This window comes from Protomyctophum parallelum (genome assembly GCF_964188405.1).
Source record: "Protomyctophum parallelum genome assembly, chromosome: 1".
Lineage (NCBI taxonomy): Eukaryota > Metazoa > Chordata > Actinopteri > Myctophiformes > Myctophidae > Protomyctophum > Protomyctophum parallelum.
Genome location: NC_139697.1, coordinates 28,420,985 through 28,439,956, shown reverse-complemented (window position 1 = coordinate 28,439,956; position 18,972 = coordinate 28,420,985). Strand labels below are relative to the sequence as shown.

Below are 18,972 nucleotides of genomic sequence, written 5' to 3'. Positions count from 1 at the left end.
GTGTGTGTGTGTGTGTGTGTGTGTGTGTGTGTGTGTGTGTGTGTGTGTGTGTGTGTGTGTGTGTGTGTGTGTGTGTGTGTGTGTGTGTGTGTGTGTGTGTGTGTGTGTGTGTGTGTGTGTGTGTGTGTGTGTGTGTGTGTGTGTGTGTGTGTGTGTGTGTGTGTGTGTACGGTTGTAATGCACGTAAACTCGAGAACCGTTTGCCCCACCGACTTCACATTCAACACACTTGTTCCACACCCCCCCAGGGAGTGCAGTGCCCGGTATCGAGTCGGTCGGACACATGGTTCTCCAGAACCACCCCAAAAGGCTCTGCTCAGGCTCTGCCAGTGGGCCTAATCAGCCTAAATCCCCTCACCTGTGCAATTCCCAGCCTCTGCCTCAGCCAATTGATTGCCATGGCAACCCCACACCTGCAAATTGATCACTTAACCACTTCACTTTTCACAGTCAGTTTACACTCTTCAGGCACAGGCAGACAGACAGATACAGAGATCTCCATATACAGTATGGGCACAAAAGGGACAGACAGACAGATAAAAAAAACGGGTGCTATGAAGTTCACAACGGGTATTATTATTTCCCAAGTTGCATCGTTCTCAAGTAGGCCAACGGCCAACGGCACGGACAGGTCTAGTATTTTCAAATGAGGTCCTCAGTCAGACAAATAATGCTATTGATTGATTGATTGATTGATTGATTATTTAAGTATTTATTAACAGTTTGCAGAATTACAGTACATTTCAAGCACAACTCAATACAAAAACTGTTGAGTGGGCGACCCAATAAACACTTGTTTACAAGAGGGTCCACCTTGTTCAATTCATCAAAACATTTAGAGACACACAGAAATGCACTTCTATGTAGCCAAAGAACAGATCAGGAATTCATCATGAAAAAGGGAAAAGAAACAATTTGGGGGTCCTTAATGTCATGACAGCGTTTGAAAAGCACGTTTCTACTGTAGGCTACCAGAGAAAGATGTCTTATGGACTGTGTGAGCAGTAGGAGTATATAACAATTAGGGTTCACTAGCCAATCAGCTGTCTAGACTGCCGAGAGAACCCTCCGTCATCCGAGTCACGTGCACAGCGTCGGCCGTCCCACTCACTTCCAACCTGCTCTTTCATTTCCATTCCAAGAAAACCCTAATTATTAGCTGAATTTAGCTCCAGGAATATAGAATACATTTTATTTCATGATCGATCCGGTTCCATAATAGATAAGTAGGGGATAGCCTGATCTCCTTATTTGCGGCATTATATTTTTTTATAATCGTCTGGATTTGTCAGAATTTTGTCAAGAAAGATGGGCTGCGCCGGTTTCACCTGCTCCAAACACTGCCTGTGTGCGCTCAACATCCTCTATGTTGTGAGTAGCCATATATTCATATCCTAATAATAAATACCATATGGTGCTTTATAGCACATGGGTGGATGGTTTATTAATGTGTCTGTTAGGATTTAGCCTACGGTATTGTTTTTGTAAACGGCACAATGCAGCCAGGTCAGCCTTTGATCAATTATTCAGAATTATTCCGTGTCAGAAATGGGTTGCGATGATCGCATGTCCTCCTCCTGCGAATGCATAAAATGTAGTTTATACAAATACAAATAAATGCCCATTTAATTTGAAATGAGCTATTATTCCCTAGGCTTTCAAAATGTGCGTTATTTCCTTCCTCTGGAAGGCAGAACACCGTCCTGTTTGTGTCAGCTTTCTTTGCATATGATTTATGATCTCATATGATTTAATAGTGGTTTGGTTTCTTCTTATAAAGACAATCAAAGTCAAAGTGTGTAGCTTAATTATTGGACTGTGTTGTACTTTTGTCTGCCGCCTATCACCTTAAAATAACAAGGTTTTATGTAGCCTAATAGGCAGCAGGATCATATGAAAGATAAGAAAATGCAGATTTGCTGACATTAGGGCGCCTGATGTCATTTGATGACCTACTTCAGTGGTTCTCAACATGGGGTCCGCGGGCACAAACACATTAGATTGGGGTCCCAACTCCCAGATATTAATTGCCTATAAAGAATTGTATCAAATGGGGATCCATGGATGGCCTATAAGCATATGAAACATGGGGGTCCTTGAAATGAAAAAAGTTGAGAGTCACTAATCTAGAACAGTGCATGGTTCCCAAAGTGGGACCCCCCATGAGACCCCCATGGGGTGTAGAAATGGAACCAAATAGACCCTAATGGGTCCATTTGGTTCCATTTGTACACTCAGAGTTAAATGAACATTGATTTTACAATATAAATCGGGCTTCCCATAGATATAAATGTCATTAAATGGGGGTCCGTAGACTAATGCATGTCAAACTGGGGGTCCTTGAAATTAAACGGGTTGAGAATCAAGAGCCGTAAAGATCTTCTCTTATGGGGCTCCCTGCAGGCATATCTTTTTCAAATGGGGGTCCGTGGGTTCATCAGTGTCAATTTGGGGGTCCTTGACGTGAAACAGTTTGGGAACCACTGCTCTAGATGATATGCATGTTCAGATATACTGCCCCGTTTTTTAAAGGATCACTATCCACTTCCTTCGTTTAGCCTACTGATGTCCTTTCCCCCCCTCTATACACTAAATATCTTTGCCGAAAGTAGTCGACCTACATTACAAGCTCACAACAATGCTATAAAGGCAGTGGTTTTCAAAATGATGGGATTAAAGGCAAAATAAAAAAATAAATAATTTTAACTCAATCAAACAAACTGTCTGCTAAAACAGCTAACTATAGTCTGAACCTCTTCCCCTCTCATGAAAGTAATAAGACAATAGCAGGCCTATATATAAAGTCACAATACCATCTCTGATGAGGCAGTATTGCTTTGTTTTCAAAATACAAGGATTTCTAAATAAAAATAAATATACTGACAATTTCGTCAACAAATAAAAACTAGACTAAAATGTTAGGAAGGGACTAGTCGACGAGATCCAGTATAAGTCATTTTACACTTGGTTGCATGCTGAAAATAGCTTGTAGATCGGCTATTTGTAGTGTAAAAGTGTAAAATCAGTGTAAAATCAGTCATTACGACGGCATCAACGACATTTTAGTCGACTAAATCACCTGTAGATTTAGTCGACTAAAATCGCATGACATTCAGTCGACTAAAACTAGACTAACACTAAAACATTCCAGGTGACTAAAATGCGACTAAAACTTTCATTCCAAAGACTATGACTAAAACTAAAATAGAAACTTGCTGCCAAAAACAACACTGGGCCGAAGGCACCTTATTGCAGTCCTCTGCAGGTGTAACATTCTATATAGCTTGAGTTCCATTGAGTCACAGTGTGTTTTATGACTGCTGGGCCTCCATATCTCAACGCAGTGACCAACGTCCACACACTGAGATATGGCTTTACTTTGAGATAACGATGAGGTGACGACAGAACACATGCTCCTTGTACCCATTTTGAGGGGCTGCTGTAGCCCCTCCTTATACAGGTTTTATGTTTATTAGCCCTTCCTATATACAGGTTTAATGTTTATTAGCCCCTCCTATATACAGGTTTAATGTTTATTAGCCCCTATACAGGTTTAATGTTTATTAGCCCCTCCTATATACAGGTTTAATGTTTATTAGCCCCTATACAGGTTTAATGTTTATTAGCCCCTCCTATATACATGCAGGTTTAATGTTTATTAGCCCCTCCTATATACAGGTTTAATGTTTATTAGCCCCTCCTATATACAGGTTTAATGTTTGTGTAGCCCCTCCTATATACAGGTTTAATGTTTATTAGCCCCTCCTATATACAGGTTTAATGTTTATTAGCCCCTCCTATATACAGGTTTAATGTTTATTAGCCCCTCCTATATACAGGTTTAATGTTTGTGTAGCCCCTCCTATATACAGGTTTAATGTTTATTAGCCCTTCCTATAAACAGGTTTAATGTTTATTAGCCCCTCCTATATACAGGTTTAATGTTTATTAGCCCCTCCTATATACAGGTTTAATGTTTATTAGCCCCTCCTATATACAGGTTTAATGTTTATTAGCCCTTCCTATAAACAGGTTTAATGTTTATTAGCCCCTCCTATATACAGGTTTAATGTTTATTAGCCCCTCCTATATACAGGTTTAATGTTTATTAGCCCCTCCTATATACAGGTTTAATGTTTATTAGCCCCTCCTATATACAGGTTTAATGTTTATTAGCCCCTCCTATATACAGGTTTAATGTTTATTAGCCCTTCCTATAAACAGGTTTAATGTTTATTAGCCCCTCCTATATACAGGTTTAATGTTTATTAGCCCCTCCTATATACAGGTTTAATGTTTATTAGCCCTTCCTATAAACAGGTTTAATGTTTATTAGCCCCTCCTATATACAGGTTTAATGTTTATTAGCCCCTCCTATATACAGGTTTAATGTTTATTAGCCCTTCCTATATACAGGTTTAATGTTTATTAGCCCCTCCTATATACAGGTTTAATGTTTATTAGCCCCTCCTATATACAGGTTTAATGTTTATTAGCCCCTCCTATATACAGGTTTAATGTTTGTGTCAAGTTGTCAACCCATCAAAGTAGAAAAAGAAACGTGTGAAAGGACCCATCATATGAAAAAACACACTTAAAGCTACAAATAAATTGGATAGGCTACACCATTAAAAACAATTATAAATGTAATGTAATAGGCAATCGTAATAGTAACAAAGGTCAATATGAGCCCAAATTAACCTGAAAGCTATTTTGCTTATTGGATTTATTTATTAAAAAAAGAGGACTACAATCGTTTTGTATTTGTCAGGAAAAATAAGTATAGTTTCACTTTCAAACAAAGGTTTTCATTTAAACAAAATATTCTAAACTGTTTTGGCCATCATCATGTTACACAGATGACAGAGCACGCCTGTGCTCAGATTATCTGTTAGAATCAGTGTCCTTACCCGAACCCCCCCTCCTCCTCTCTCTCTCTCTCTCTCTCTCTCTCTCTCTCCTTCTCTCTCTCTCTCTCTCTCTCTCTCTCTCTCTCTCTCCTTCTAAATCTATCTATTTTTGAGCCCCTCCTATACACAGGTTTAATGTTGGTCTTTAGTTCAATGTTTGTTTTAAAAAACGCCATTGACAATGAAGGGAGAATTTACGTCATCTTGTCCCTAACACAAACATAAAATCCCATTAAACAATAAAGATAATCTAATGTTTGTTTTGACACCGTTTGTTTTACTTACATCATCATTATATCACCTAATCATAGCAACATGAGTTAGACTTTAATATATTAGTTAGATTAATAGAGGTTACACGTAAAACATACCTGTATGTATTAAGTTTGAGTCGTTGTATTGTCAGGGGAAAATAATGATACCATAATGTGCCCTTATTGGCTATTGATGATATCTTGGGTGAATAAAAGGTACTGTGATTGTGGTGCAATGCGATCGAGTCGGTTGGGTATGTATGTCAGGGTAAAAATACTGGTCTCTTATTGGCTGTTGATGGTGACGTGACTAAGGTAAATCTACGTTTGATGTGTGTATATATATACTGGAACTTCATAAATTAATATATATTGACAGAGGCTTCTATAGAGTAATATAAAGGTTGTGGATTGGATGACCATCGAATAAATAAGTAACATTTATAGCTGCTCAAAGCTATACCGAATTCCCTCCTCGATGTTGTAAGATGCAGTGGCGTGCACAGATAGACACTAGGGGGTGCTAGAGCACCCCCTGCCCTTTTCCCTCTGGACAAATGTGCCCTTTTGAAAAAAAAGGAAAGAAAATGTTGTTTTCTTTTTTACCATGGTGACATTGATCAATTCTTGATAAAAAAGCTTCTAATATATTATTTAGGCCCCAAAATCTATAATTCTCACACTATTAACCCATTCTGAACGGGCACCCATTTTGGTGTCAGCATCATGTTATGCTTTAGCTATTGAAAAATAGCAGACCTACAAGCTCATATCGCGCCACCGAGTGGCGCGATACAAGCTTGTAGGTCTGCTATTTTTTGAAAAATCTAAGAACGACTGACATTTTTAGAATCTGATCTCAGGTCAGAATGGGTTACTCAGACCAGTGTGTGTCCAGTGGAAACCTCGTATGAATCTGATCTCAGGTTAGAATGGGTTAAGGCAACCGGCCGGTTCCACGCGGCGCCCTTTTTTTCACTTGATCACCTGCCCAGTCTAAATGTCTGTGCACGCCACTGATAAGATGATAAAAGCGCCCCTCACTTCACACGGGTGTGATTTGTATTTATCTGAATCTCTCTCTCTCTCTCTCTCCCCCTCTCTCCAGATGGTGAGCCTGTTGATGATTGGCATCGCTGCGTGGGGGAAGTGGCTGGGCCTGGTGTCTAGTTTCCAGGTGGTGGGGGGGGTGGTGGCGGTGGGGGTGTTCCTGTTCTTCGTGGCACTGGCGGGGCTCATTGGAGCCATGAAACATCACCAGGTGCTGCTGTTCTTTGTATCCTTTCAAACCCCGTTCCGGACGGTCGGGAACCTCTTTTGGTGTTTTAATAAGCACATTAGCAATTTAAAAATAGCAAATCTACAAGCTCGTAGCGCGGACTCATATCTTTGCTTCTGGGGGACGGTCCCTGGAACAACATATTTTCATATGGGGGGTCGGCGGCCAATTACAGCTAGTTCTGGGGCTCCTCGACATGAAATAGATATAGGATACACTGATAACCATCAGAGAACCACTGACTTAGAAACATAGGTTTTTTTAGAAAACTGTCAGAATTTAGAAGACATTTTGTAGAATCATGCATTGCAGAGGTCATCAAGATGTCAGTTTGATAGAATCCAATCCAATGTCTATGGCAATTGTTTTGATTGTGTGTGTGTGTGTGTGTGTGTGTGTGTGTGTGTGTGTGTGTGTGTGTGTGTGTGTGTGTGTGTGTGTGTGTAAAATGTGAAAATGTAGTGCAAATCTTTGAATATATATTCTTTCAGAGCCAACGTTTTTAACTCAAATCCTTGCTTCTGGGATGTCCCTGGAACAACATATTTTCAGATGGGGGTCTGCCCAATTACAGATAATCCGGTCGTTTGGTCGACTGGTTGGAAAAGCTTATATGGACCCCACCTATAACACCCTTATAAAACTTTAAATAAAACCTTAAATGTATACTATGTAGGACAACCCCCGTGAGCCCTGTGAGATTTTTCTTTACTCATTGGCGTCATTTGGACCGTCTCTCAGGCTGTGAGCGTCACACTGTACCTCCTGACATTTCACCGTTGCCATGGATACAGGACGCCTGTCAGAGAACCATTGTATTGAGTCTGAATGCCTGCTGGAGCTATGAGCCACAGCTTCCACGGTATATAAACTAGTAAATAAGCATCTGGTCGTTTTATTCCTTTGTTTTCTGAGGTGGAAACTCCATGTGCTTTATCCATTCATGCGTGCATGTTTCTGGAATAAGATATGCAAGACCAACCATGCAGGCCAGCATCATATTTCACTTTGTGTTGTAGTCAGCTGTCTGCATCCGTTTCCAACGGTATATGTCCAATATGCTTGTAAGTCAAGTCGTACTCTTTTTGAGTGAGTCCATCCATCCATTCATCCATCTTCAACCGCTTATCCGTAGTCGGGTCGCGCTGGCAACAGCTTCACTCCACCAGAGTGTTCCAGACTTCTCTCTCCAGAGTAGCCTCGATACCCAGGCTTTCATTTCGTCTGCGCGAAAAATGAAAGCCTGGATTTACGCATGGGCTGCACTGGCCTAAAAGTGGGAGTCAACCCTTCCGCGTAGGCATCGCTCCAAATTATGTGACGTCAGGGCTCTGAGCGGTGTGCACCCCTCAAAATAACACCGTGAGGAAATCATTACCAATGGAACTTCAAACGAGGCTATGCGAGGAAAATGAGGAGAATGTCTGAAGAACCCACCACACCGTCTAAGAAAAAAACAAAACAACGTGTGCCGACTCTGTGGAAATAACTATGAAAAGCGTTAGAATGGTATACTCCTAGCCTGGGTAAACCCACTCCCCCTGCTGGACAACATTTCATTCTGCCAGGAGGGGTGAGTCTGGCATAATCGCCTGTGTGGCTGTTTAGCCGTGGGGCGGGAGAGTAGCGTTGACGGACAACCCCTTCAGCCAATCAGCGTATATCAAAACAAGAGGCGTCATCTAAACGCGTTCCGTTCCTACTTCCTCATTCCCATGTTTGTTGTTGTGAATGAGTCGAGGAGTTCACACGTCATCAACTGCTCAAATCGTTCCTGATTGGCCAACGTGCGCTGTCAATCACAGAGCCCTGAGCTCGGTCGCGGATTGGCTCGTACCAAAGCTGATACAATCTTAAGGACTTTGTATTACCATTTAGCCAGACTCACCCCTCCTGGCAGAATGAAATGTTGTCCAGCAGGGGGAGTGGGTTTACCCAGGCTAGTATACTCCTGCTTCTGGTCGACACAATAACAGTGCACTGGGGGGGGGGGGGGGGGAGTCCGTGAGTGAGTCTAATAGAGCACCGAAGTCTGACGTCACTTTCAGTAGAGGGCGTCAGTCCCCAGGTTCATGTATTTGTTTAGTTGCATTGAAATCCCCATTGAGGTGATTTTAGATCGCCTCATATAACAACTGTGTTTGAAAAACATGTCACCCCGGCCGCTTCACTCATATGGATATGAAGAATCAACTGACTGAGAGAAAACGCTAATGTTACTGCTGCTGAATTAGTTAGATTTTCGCTAGAAGCAGACTGTCACTCATATATGAGTGACTGACTGTTGCAAACGATACAGAGACACCTCCCTAACAATAACGCCGAGACAGCTTGTTTATTTTTGGACCACAACGCTTATAGTAGACGATATTAAGATCACCCCATGTTATTCTCCATAGAGAAATTACTTCCGCGAACCAGGGGAATCGTCGGGATGAGCGAGTTACGTCAGGACTTCGGTGCTCTATAATGTTTGAATTGCTGTTGTTAATTCCTTGACCATGAAACTCAGTACATGATCATTCTGTTCATGATATTCTTTGTACAGTTCTCCCTCTCCCTCGCCTGTTTGGCAATCAACAAAGACCAGCAGGTATACTATTATCATTATTATTATTATTATTATTATTATTATTATTTATTAATCATTTATATTCCACTGCACAACGCACATCACGCTGAAAAAACAAGCTCACAACGTGACGCATTGATCTGCTATTTTATGCATGGAGCACCAAAGTATTCAGGCTTAGTGAACCATTCCAAGAAACAATAAAAACCAATCCAAGAAAAGCATCCAGTTGTGGACTGATTGATGGAAAGAGTAGCTGGAGCGCTCTTTTAAACACAGATGGAAAACAATGGCTTCATTTGATAAGGGACAGGAAGTGACATTTTGACTTCCTTGCAGGAAGAGGTACTGATGATCTATTATCTTCTTTCCCAACTTCTCTTTCCACAAATTAGTCCAAACCTAAGCGTTTGTTCTTGGATAGATTTGGTCTTTTTTGCATTTTGCCATTGTTCTTTAGCAGTGTTTCACATTTTCTGGGGAAAAATAATACGTTTTAATTGTTCACATTGCATTGCCATAAGTTATGTAAGCTTGGCTATTTTCACTGTTACATAATACATTAATACATAGTGCTTAATTCATAATTTATTTTTGTAATGTTGGTCCCAGCAAGACACCAGATTTCTCTTTTGGGTCCCCGAGCTAAAAGGTTTGGGAAACAATGCTTGAGCTGTTGACCACCATATCCCACTTTAGCTACGCAAAGGAACCCTTTTTACTATGAGATGACGGACCAACTGCATTAATAATACATCAGCCTGTAATGGATTGGACCAGTTGGTTGCTGTCAAAATTGAATTGCTTGGATTATGTTACGTCGATTAGCTCTACCGCTAATGACCGGGATAATAATGGAATATTGAAGATCAGTTTTCTGTTCCACATGAGATCATTTGTCTGGTGGGTTTTGTGGGTGTCTGTAATCAAGGGGCGGCCGTAGATGAATGGATTAGAGAGGCCATCTGGGAGAGAGCACCTTTAGAAGCTGTGTAACTCTCGTCTCTCGTGTACAAAGATTCTGTCGCTGTCAGGCGCCAGGCGGAAACATTGCATGTCCAAAATTGTTACTTTTCAGGAGTAGGCCTAATAGAAAATTGTTCCATTGGATCCAATTTATGGCCCCTACTAGATATTCAGAAATGGTCGGGAAGGCGTTGGCGAGCGCTTTTATCGGCGTGATCAAAGCCTGATCTTGCGTCAGATCGGGGGTTTTGTCGGTGAGCGCCAAAAATGGTCCCCGACAGCATAATCAGGAGTAAATATCGGGCGGTGTGCACGAGCCATTAGTCAACAAGCTGGCTCAACATTCATACAATTCTTTTTTTTTTTGTCAAATATGTTTTTATTGAACAGATTATCAATTATTACAAACATTATGATATGAAATACTTTTTTTATGAAACAAAATGAAAGAAAAAATAAACAAGACAAAAAAGAGAAAGAAATCCCTTAACCCTCCCACCCATACTGCTCAGTGACACTGCATACTATAATAAGATGATAGAAAGCTCATGGAAAACATCTAAAAAGAAAATGGCGTACAGTCAACCATATCAATGGTATCCTGTCTATTAATCGTTTCTACTCAGGTAATGGACAAGGGGCAGCCAAACCTTATCAAACTGGCTCTCCCTGTTTCTCAGGAAATACCTTATTCTCTCAAGATGAAGTGTACTAGTCATTTCATTTAACCAGTGCTTAAATGCAGGAGCCTCCTCCTTCTTCCAGTGTGTCAGAATTCGTTTTTTCGCTGTAATCAGACCATATGAGAAGAGTTGTTTCTGTGCTCTCGTCAACATAGGCATGGAGTCTGACAAACCCAGAATTATTAGTACAGGATCGGGGTCAATATGAATACTCAAAATATCAGAGAGCGTCTCAAATATCTAATCCAATATCTTTGTATCCGAGGGCAAAGGGCGAAGCTATGAAGAAGATTTGCATCTATTGTATTACATTTGTCACAATGCGAAGAAATATCTGGGTATATGTTATGTAATTTTAATTTGGAATAATGGAGTCTATGTATGACTCGAAACTGGATAAGGCAATGTCTGGAATTGATAGAGCACGCATTAATTTCTTCAAGGCTGTCTTCCCAGAGCTCATCTGAAATTGAAGTCCCCAGCTCATTTTCCCATGCCAGCTTAATAGCTGATGTAGTAGGTAGGTTTGCCACTTGAAATGATTCATAAAGATGTGACACCCTCACGTCTGGTACTGTATTATTAAGAAGGAACCTATCTAGGGATGAAGGTGTAGCTCTCTCAAAAGTGGGAGAAAAGTTACGGATGTAGTTCCTAACCTGTAGAAACCTAAAAAAGTTACTCCTAGGGAGTCTATATTTTTCCTGCAGTTGAGCAAACATTCATACAATTCACAGAAGCAGCCGGGCGCCATGGGGTGGGGTGCCAAAAAGAATGATATATTCTGCCCAGAGTCCCCCCAGTGCCTCCCCAGTGCATCCCCAGTACCTCCCTGCGAAAAATCCTGCTTGGGGCGCCAGATTGCTCAGCAACGATTTTCTATTTCTGTTTTATTTTGTTACTGTACATCTTGTTGTTTTGCAGGAGGAGCTACTGGAGGTTGGCTGGAACAACTCCAAGTCCACGCAGGGCGATGTGGAGAAGAGCCTCAACTGCTGTGGTTTCAAACAAGTGGACCTCAACGTGACCTGTGAGGCTGTACGTTAGCCATGGCATACTGTATAGGCCAGGGGTGGGACCTGTGAGGCTGTACGTTCGCATACTAGGCCAGGGGTGGGACCTGTGAGGCTGTACGTTATAGCAATCGCATACTGTAGTGTGGGCTCTCAGGTCATGAATGCTGCATAGTCTTAGCCTGGGTAAACCCACTCCCCCTGCTGGACAACATTTCATTCTGCCAGGAGGGGTGAGTCTGGCTAAATGGTAATACAAAGTCCTTAAGATTGTATCAGCTTTGGTACGAGCCAATCCGCGACCGAGCTCAGGGCTCTGTGATTGACAGCGCACGTTGGCCAATCAGGAACGATTTGAGCAGTTGATGACGTGTGAACTCCTCGACTCATTCACAACAACAAACATGGGAATGAGGAAGTAGGAACGGAACGCGTTTAGATGACGCATCTTGTTTTGATATACGCTGATTGGCTGAAGGGGTTGTCCGTCAACGCTACTCTCCCACCCCACGGCTAAACAGCCACACAGGCGATTATGCCAGACTCACCCCTCCTGGCAGAATGAAATGTTGTCCAGCAGGGGGAGTGGGTTTACCCAGGCTAGCATAGTCTGTCTCAGGGACGTGCAGAGAGTTATAGAGAGGCAGGGGACTGAAATCCCGTAAGAGGGCACTTTTGGACAAAAATAACAGATCTACAAGCTCACAGAGCTTGAGAGCTTGTAGATCAGCTATTTTTGGGGCGCAACCCAGCAGTCTTTAGCTAGCAGAGATGCGGTGTTACTTACTTACGCCTACTGCCCCTTCTAGGGCATAGGCCGTCAACAAGCGATCTCCAGGCATCTCTGTCTTGAGCTGTGCTCTCCAGTTTGTTGAGATGCGGTGTACGACATGGATTTCTAAACATATTTGTTCAACGCAAAATACTGCATTCAAGTTCAGAAGACTTCGGGGGGAAAAAGTAATTCTCCTGAATGCTGCCTTTCGGTATAAGGGCATGGAAAGCTGTGGCAGTTTGCATTTCTTTCACCATAATTATTATAGTAAAATGCTGCATTCGTGGTCTGGAGAGGGCAGTTGTTTTTACAGACGGGTAAAAGGGCAGGGGCTGAAGCCCCTGTTGATGTCTATGTGTGCACGTCTGTCTAGTGACTGACAGTGTAGGCGGAAGCATTTGAAAATGATGTAGGACAACATTCTGGCCTGAGAGCAATTGAACGACAACACGTATCACAACTTTATTTTTGACTTTTGTGTGCATGAAAATAATAATAATCATAATAATGATCAAATGAAACAAAATGTGCAGGCGAGATTCAACATAAACCTTATAATTAAATGGGGTCTAAATCAAATCGGATGAAAAGACAGAGAGATGTAACTACATGAAAAAAATGACTATGATATAAACTTTAATTTCACTTTTTAACAGTGTAACAGACCTATTATGGACATTACTGGACAAGTGGACAGTACGTTTTAACAGCGGGCGACAGCCAGACAAAATTTCCGGAAGTGCATTAATTGTCAATGAGACCCAGCAACTGCTGGCGATAGAGGCGATAGCAGGCGAACAGGCGATGGTCGAAAAATGGGCGGAGGAACGTCGGCCGAAAAGATAAAATTAATTCATCTTTTGGGCGACGTCGCATGGCGATAGTGGGTGATTGGTCTCTAAGGTCTCCCGCTGTTAAAACGTACTGTGAGAGTACACTGTCAGAGTTACAGACCTATTATGGACATTCAGAGCTATCTCATTATGTGTTTCCGCTGGTGATATTATTGTCCGCTCATTTTCTTTGTGGCAAAAATCTAATTTTGACAAAAATGTCCACGAGAAAACATGACGATGACCCCAGCTTCTCTGCAGTGTTGTTTTCGTCGACTAAAACTAAGACGAAAAATGTTCGTCGACTACCTTTTTCCACTGACGAAAACTAAACGGAAACTAAATGAAAACTAAAGCTATGATGACTTAAACCAAGACTAAATATACTGACAATTTCGTCAACAAATGAAAACTAGACTAAAATCTTAGGAAGGGACTAGTGGACAAGAGTTTCAGTGTAAGTCATTTTACAATTTGTTGCATGCTGAAAATAGCCGATCTACAAGCTCACAACGTGCCGCGTTGTGAGCTTGTAGATCTAAAACATTCCATTGTAGATCTAAAACATTCCAGGTGACTAAAATGTGTGACTAAAACTAAATACAAATTTCATACCCTGAAGAAGGCAACCTGCTTGCCCGAAACGTTGGTTTATTAAAGTTTCTAGCATCGTGACTACGAGCTGTGTGTCCTCTTTTCTTTAGTCAAAGTATTATCTCCTGTGGTCAGCACCTCGCCATGGTGTGCGCTCCTACCTTTCCATTTGACTAAAACTAAATGAAAACTATTCAAGAGACTAAAACTGAAATAGAAATTTGCTGCCAAAAACAACAGTGCTTCTCTGACTGTGTCCCGCTGCAGGCCTGCTTCCCCAACAACTCCTGTTCACCGTGTGCTGATCAGATCCAACACAGCGCTGGGGAGGTGCTCCGCGTGGTGGGAGGGATCGGACTGTTCTTCAGCTTCACAGAGGTGAGACCTTAGAATAGAACTGCTCACCGTCTGTGAGGAGTGTTTGCAGTGTAAACAGTGGTGTGAATTGAATGTATACTGCATGCTCCAAAATGTCTTGTGTGTGTGTGTGTGTGTGTGCGTGTGCGTGTGCGTGTGCGTGTGCGTGTGCGTGTGCGTGTGCGTGTGCGTGTGCGTGCGTGTGTGTGTCCGGATCAAACATTAGTTCCAAGCATTAGTCTTGGCCTAAAAACGGCCATAGCCGTCATCACAAATGTGATGAGGTCAGCACATTTGGGCCCAAGTGGCTATGAGCGAATTTAGGAGTGTTTTTTGTGCAAAACTAATGCTTGGAATGGATTCAGAATCATGAAAACCACCAAGTTTGACACGTCACATGCTACTTAAAGTATATGATGAAATTTGGAAGATTTTGCCTTAAATTGGTTGTCTATGGTGTGGTATACAAAAATGGCCATAACTTGATGTTTCCGGTAGAGCACGTTCAAGTTCAGGAGACTTCCGAAAAAAAGCAATTCTCCTGAATGCTGCATGGCATGGCATGGAAAGGAGAGGAGGGGCATTTGCATTTCTTTCACCATGTAATAAATGCTGCATTCGTGGTCTGGAGAGGGCAGTTGTTTTACAGGCGGGTAAAAGGGGCCTTTGACGTCTATGTGTGCACGTCCCTGTTCACCTTGCTGCCATGTGTATGTCTGTTGTATGGTTTCAGATGTTGGGAGTGTGGTTCACATACCGCTACAGGAACCAGAAGGACCCCCGGGCCAACCCCAGCGCATTCTTATGAGCGGCTCGTTATGGGCGAACCCTTTGCACCTGGCATGCACCGTGACCTCACCCTATAGCGGACTTCGTACAGTACGTACGGGCCTCAACTGTAAATACAAGAGTGACTTGTGTGTTTTCACAAAACTCGCGTTTTTTTCCAAGAGTGTGGTATGTTTAAAGGTGTAGTGAAATGAACACTTTTAGACCATATCCATGGTCATCATATGGGCATACCTAACAATGGATGCCAAAAGAAATGGGCAAATTCTCATTTTTGTGTGTTTTTATATCAAAAGTCCATACAAATATATTTTTTAATTACTTCCTGAAAACGAAAACGTGCTGCGTGATGACGTGTCGAGGCCCACATCAATACAAGCCAATGAAAATGAAGCTCACCAGTTTGATTCCCATTGCTTCATTGTCCTCCTCCAACACAGCTGGTTTTGATTAAATAACTACTTTTTAATCTCATTCCAGATGACATCCAGACAGTGTATTACTCGTTTTAAACGTAATCATCACGCTAAAATATGTATATAGCTTGTGTATAGGTTAGAAATAATCCCCTGGCTTTGCCCCGCACGTCTCTCTGTCACTTGGTTTACAAACGTGAGAGGAAGTCACGGACTTGGAGGCCCCATAGCCTGGAGGGATGCGACACTCTGATTGGTTCAGAACCTTCAGAGCGAGCCAGTGTTTCAAGCTGAAACTTAAAAATAAAATGCCCACCATTTCCGTTTCACTACACTTTTAAGAGAAAAATTAAATAAAATAGACAAAAATATAAAACTGCTGTGTCTGTGGAGAGCAGCGTTGCATGAGCCTGTTGATGTGGACGGGGCATGTGTGACTTGACCACACGGTAAACTTTTTTTGTTTTGTTGTGATAATCTTCCCTACTATGGAGTGTGCTGACCATATAAGGAGTTCCTCCCTGTCCCCAGTTAACCCCTGGGGGTAAAAAGAAACGTAGGTTTCGTTTTTGGCTAGGTGGCCCAGCCTTCATCCAATCAGGATAGAGAGGGGCCTTCTGCCAATCAGGTTCGAGCGGGGGCAGGCCTTGGTGTGTGTGCTGTTGGCCTGTCGTGTCCCCCCCCCACTGTAGTGCTATCTTGTTACCGGGGCGGACCAGGGTTTTTTTTTTTTTTTTCAAATCACCCAAATCACTGAATGCTCCTTTAAAGACTATATTGACATTTTTATGAGAACAAATAATAAAAAATAAAATAAAATATCCACACAGGTCTAAAAAGTCACACCCGTGTGAACCGAGTGGTGCAACTCCCCCCCCCCGTCTCTCTCTCTCTCTCTCTCTCTCTCTCTCATTAGCAGGCAACAGTCTCTCTCTCTCTGTTTCTGCATGGCACAACAGCGCCCCTACTGGTACTCAACTCATACTGGTGCTCATTAACGTCACATACATATAGGTTAACCACACATAGGTTCACCACACGGACATTGCTGTTCTTTGGAGTGGTTACACCACTCAAAAAAGTATTGTGTGCCTCCCTTCCCCCTGAAAAAATAATCATGTTAATAATTTTGATTAATGTAAAGTGTAAATTAAAATGTAAATTAATGAATGTTTTGTTTACCTCTGTAAACTGTGTGCATGTGGGTACGGTACTTTTTGCCCCAAACGTATTGTTGGCCGTTGCAGTGTTGCGAAATACAAGATTGCTGCCTTAACGACAGACAGGGAAATAGGACCACTTCACCACTTTTCAACTTATCTTTATATAATAGGTCCTCAATAATAATCATGATAAAATGACACGATTTCTTTCTACTCAGTCTGTGTCTCATAGGAGGATTGTGGGCAGTTTAGAAACCCGTCCACCAGCGATATCATCATTAGGCAGATTTTCTTTTTTACAAAAATGTTTAGATTTTTATTATCGTGAGAACGACGGCTTCCATTTTCGCATTGTAACTTCTCAGGACTCGAAAGCCTGCAGTTTCTATTGGCTTGGATTCCCCGTCGATGATGTCACTGGAGGACAGGTTTCTGAACTGCCCACAGCCCTCCTATGAGAGACAGACTGAGTAGAACAAAATTGCGCCATTTTTTGATTATTAGTGAGGACCCATTATATGAAGATAGCTTGAAAAGTGGTGAAGTGGTCCTTTAATAACTTTTTTTGCAGGTGTCCATAAGTGCAACATTTAGTGGCCGAATATTGTCTATTGTGCTCCTTTAACTCTGAGAGTGTACAAATGTAACCAAATGGACCCGTCCGATTCTCACGCTCTCTGAGTTACAAATGGATGAATTAACTCTGAAGGTTTTACTGACCACTCCAGTGACAACTTGGCTCTCTCAAGGTCCTCATTTCTGCTTATCTAATGCATTGTTGCTGTAGCAAATATGACACTTCACCCTTTTTGCAAAATAAATATATGTTAATGACGTTTAGAAACACTTTCCTGGGGTCTTTATGTGTGTAATATAATTATGGTTTTTGATCTTTTAGATTTTAGCAGTGAGCCCAGTGTCTCTGATGTCATTAACATACTGTATATCTTTTAGCAAAAAATTTCCCCTTAACAGCGTTGGCAGTATTGTGTGGAAGTTAAGAGTCTGCAGTATATTATATTCCACAAGTATTTATGCGGCTTGCCATCTGATGTTGAAACGTTCAATCTACTATACACTCAAATACGCTTAGATTTGTTTTTATTTGTTAGTATAATATATATATATATATAGTCAACTGAATGCAATAATGTCACACTACTCCACATGACGGATTGGACAGATCCGCTTAAACAGCATCATTATGTGTGTGTGTGTGTGTGTGTGTGTGTGTGTGTGTGTGTGTGTGTGTGTGTGTGTGTGTGTGTGTGTGTGTGTGTGTGTGTGTGTGTGTGTGTGTGTGTGTGTGTGTGTGTGTGTGTGTGTGTGTGTGTGCGTGTGTGCGTGTGCGTGTGTGCGCGCGCGCACGCGCGTGGTCACTGATGCCTAATTTATAAGTCTCTGGTGGCGCTATGCTGTTTGGCCTTTTGCATGAAATGTGAGCAAATTAATACCAACACTACACTACTATATGTAACTGTCTGAACCTTTGTACTGGAAATCACAATAAAACTCAAAATAACTACCTTCTCCCACCTTGTTTCTTGTCTTTTTTGAGGGGCGCTCAAATTCAGAGTAGCCAACCCTTTTTCTGCTCAGTTTAGCCAATTAATTCCTCCCCACACACCTCTGTGCCAGTGTTGATTACCACTAGCACCACTAGATGGCGCAGCGCTGCCGCTCCCGCCATCTAGTGGTGATTCCGAAGACTAGTCAGAACGCTACTTTTCCAGTGGTAACTGGAAACGCTCTGCTCATATAACTCTATATGCTCTGCTGCTGAATGAATGGTATAACTCTATGCTATGCTGCTGTCTGCTCTAAATTAATCATATAGGCTATAAGTATAACTCTATGCTGCTGTCTGCTCTAAATGAATCATATAACTATGCTCTGCTGTCTGCTCTAAATGAATCATATAACTATGCTCTGCTGTCTGCTCTAAATGAATCATATAACTCTATGCTCTGCTGTCTGCTCTAAATGAATCATATAACTCTATGCTCTGCTGTCTGCTCTAAATGAATCATATAACTCTATGCTCTGCTGTCTGCTCTAAATGAATCATATAACTCTATGCTCTGCTGTCTGCTCTAAATGAATCATATAACTATATGCTCTGCTGTCTGGCTGCTCTAAATGAATCCTATAACTCTATGCTCTGCTGTCTGCTCTAAATGAATCATATAACTCTATGCTCTGCTGTCTGCTCTAAATGAATCAAATAACTCTATGCTCTGCTGTCTGGCTGCTCTAAATGAATCATATAACTCTATGCTCTGCTGTCTGCTCTAAATAAATCATATAACTCTATGCTCTGCTGTCTGCTCTTAATGAATCATATAACTCTGCTCTGCTGTCTGCTCTA

General features: G+C 41.8%; 1 protein-coding gene across 1 annotated transcript; it reads left to right on the top strand.

The window, feature by feature from the left end:
• The first annotated feature begins 1,129 nt into the window (after positions 1-1,129).
• On the top strand, positions 1,130-15,139 carry LOC310859671 (tetraspanin-13-like). The gene is made up of 6 exons (XM_083766351.1): positions 1,130-1,371; positions 6,273-6,440; positions 8,956-9,036; positions 11,589-11,702; positions 14,147-14,257; positions 14,970-15,139. Exons 1-6 carry the CDS (start codon positions 1,309-1,311, stop codon positions 15,042-15,044), a joined length of 612 nt encoding a protein of 203 aa, XP_083622477.1. The 5' UTR covers positions 1,130-1,308; the 3' UTR covers positions 15,045-15,139.
• Positions 15,140-18,972: the final 3,833 nt, after the last annotated feature.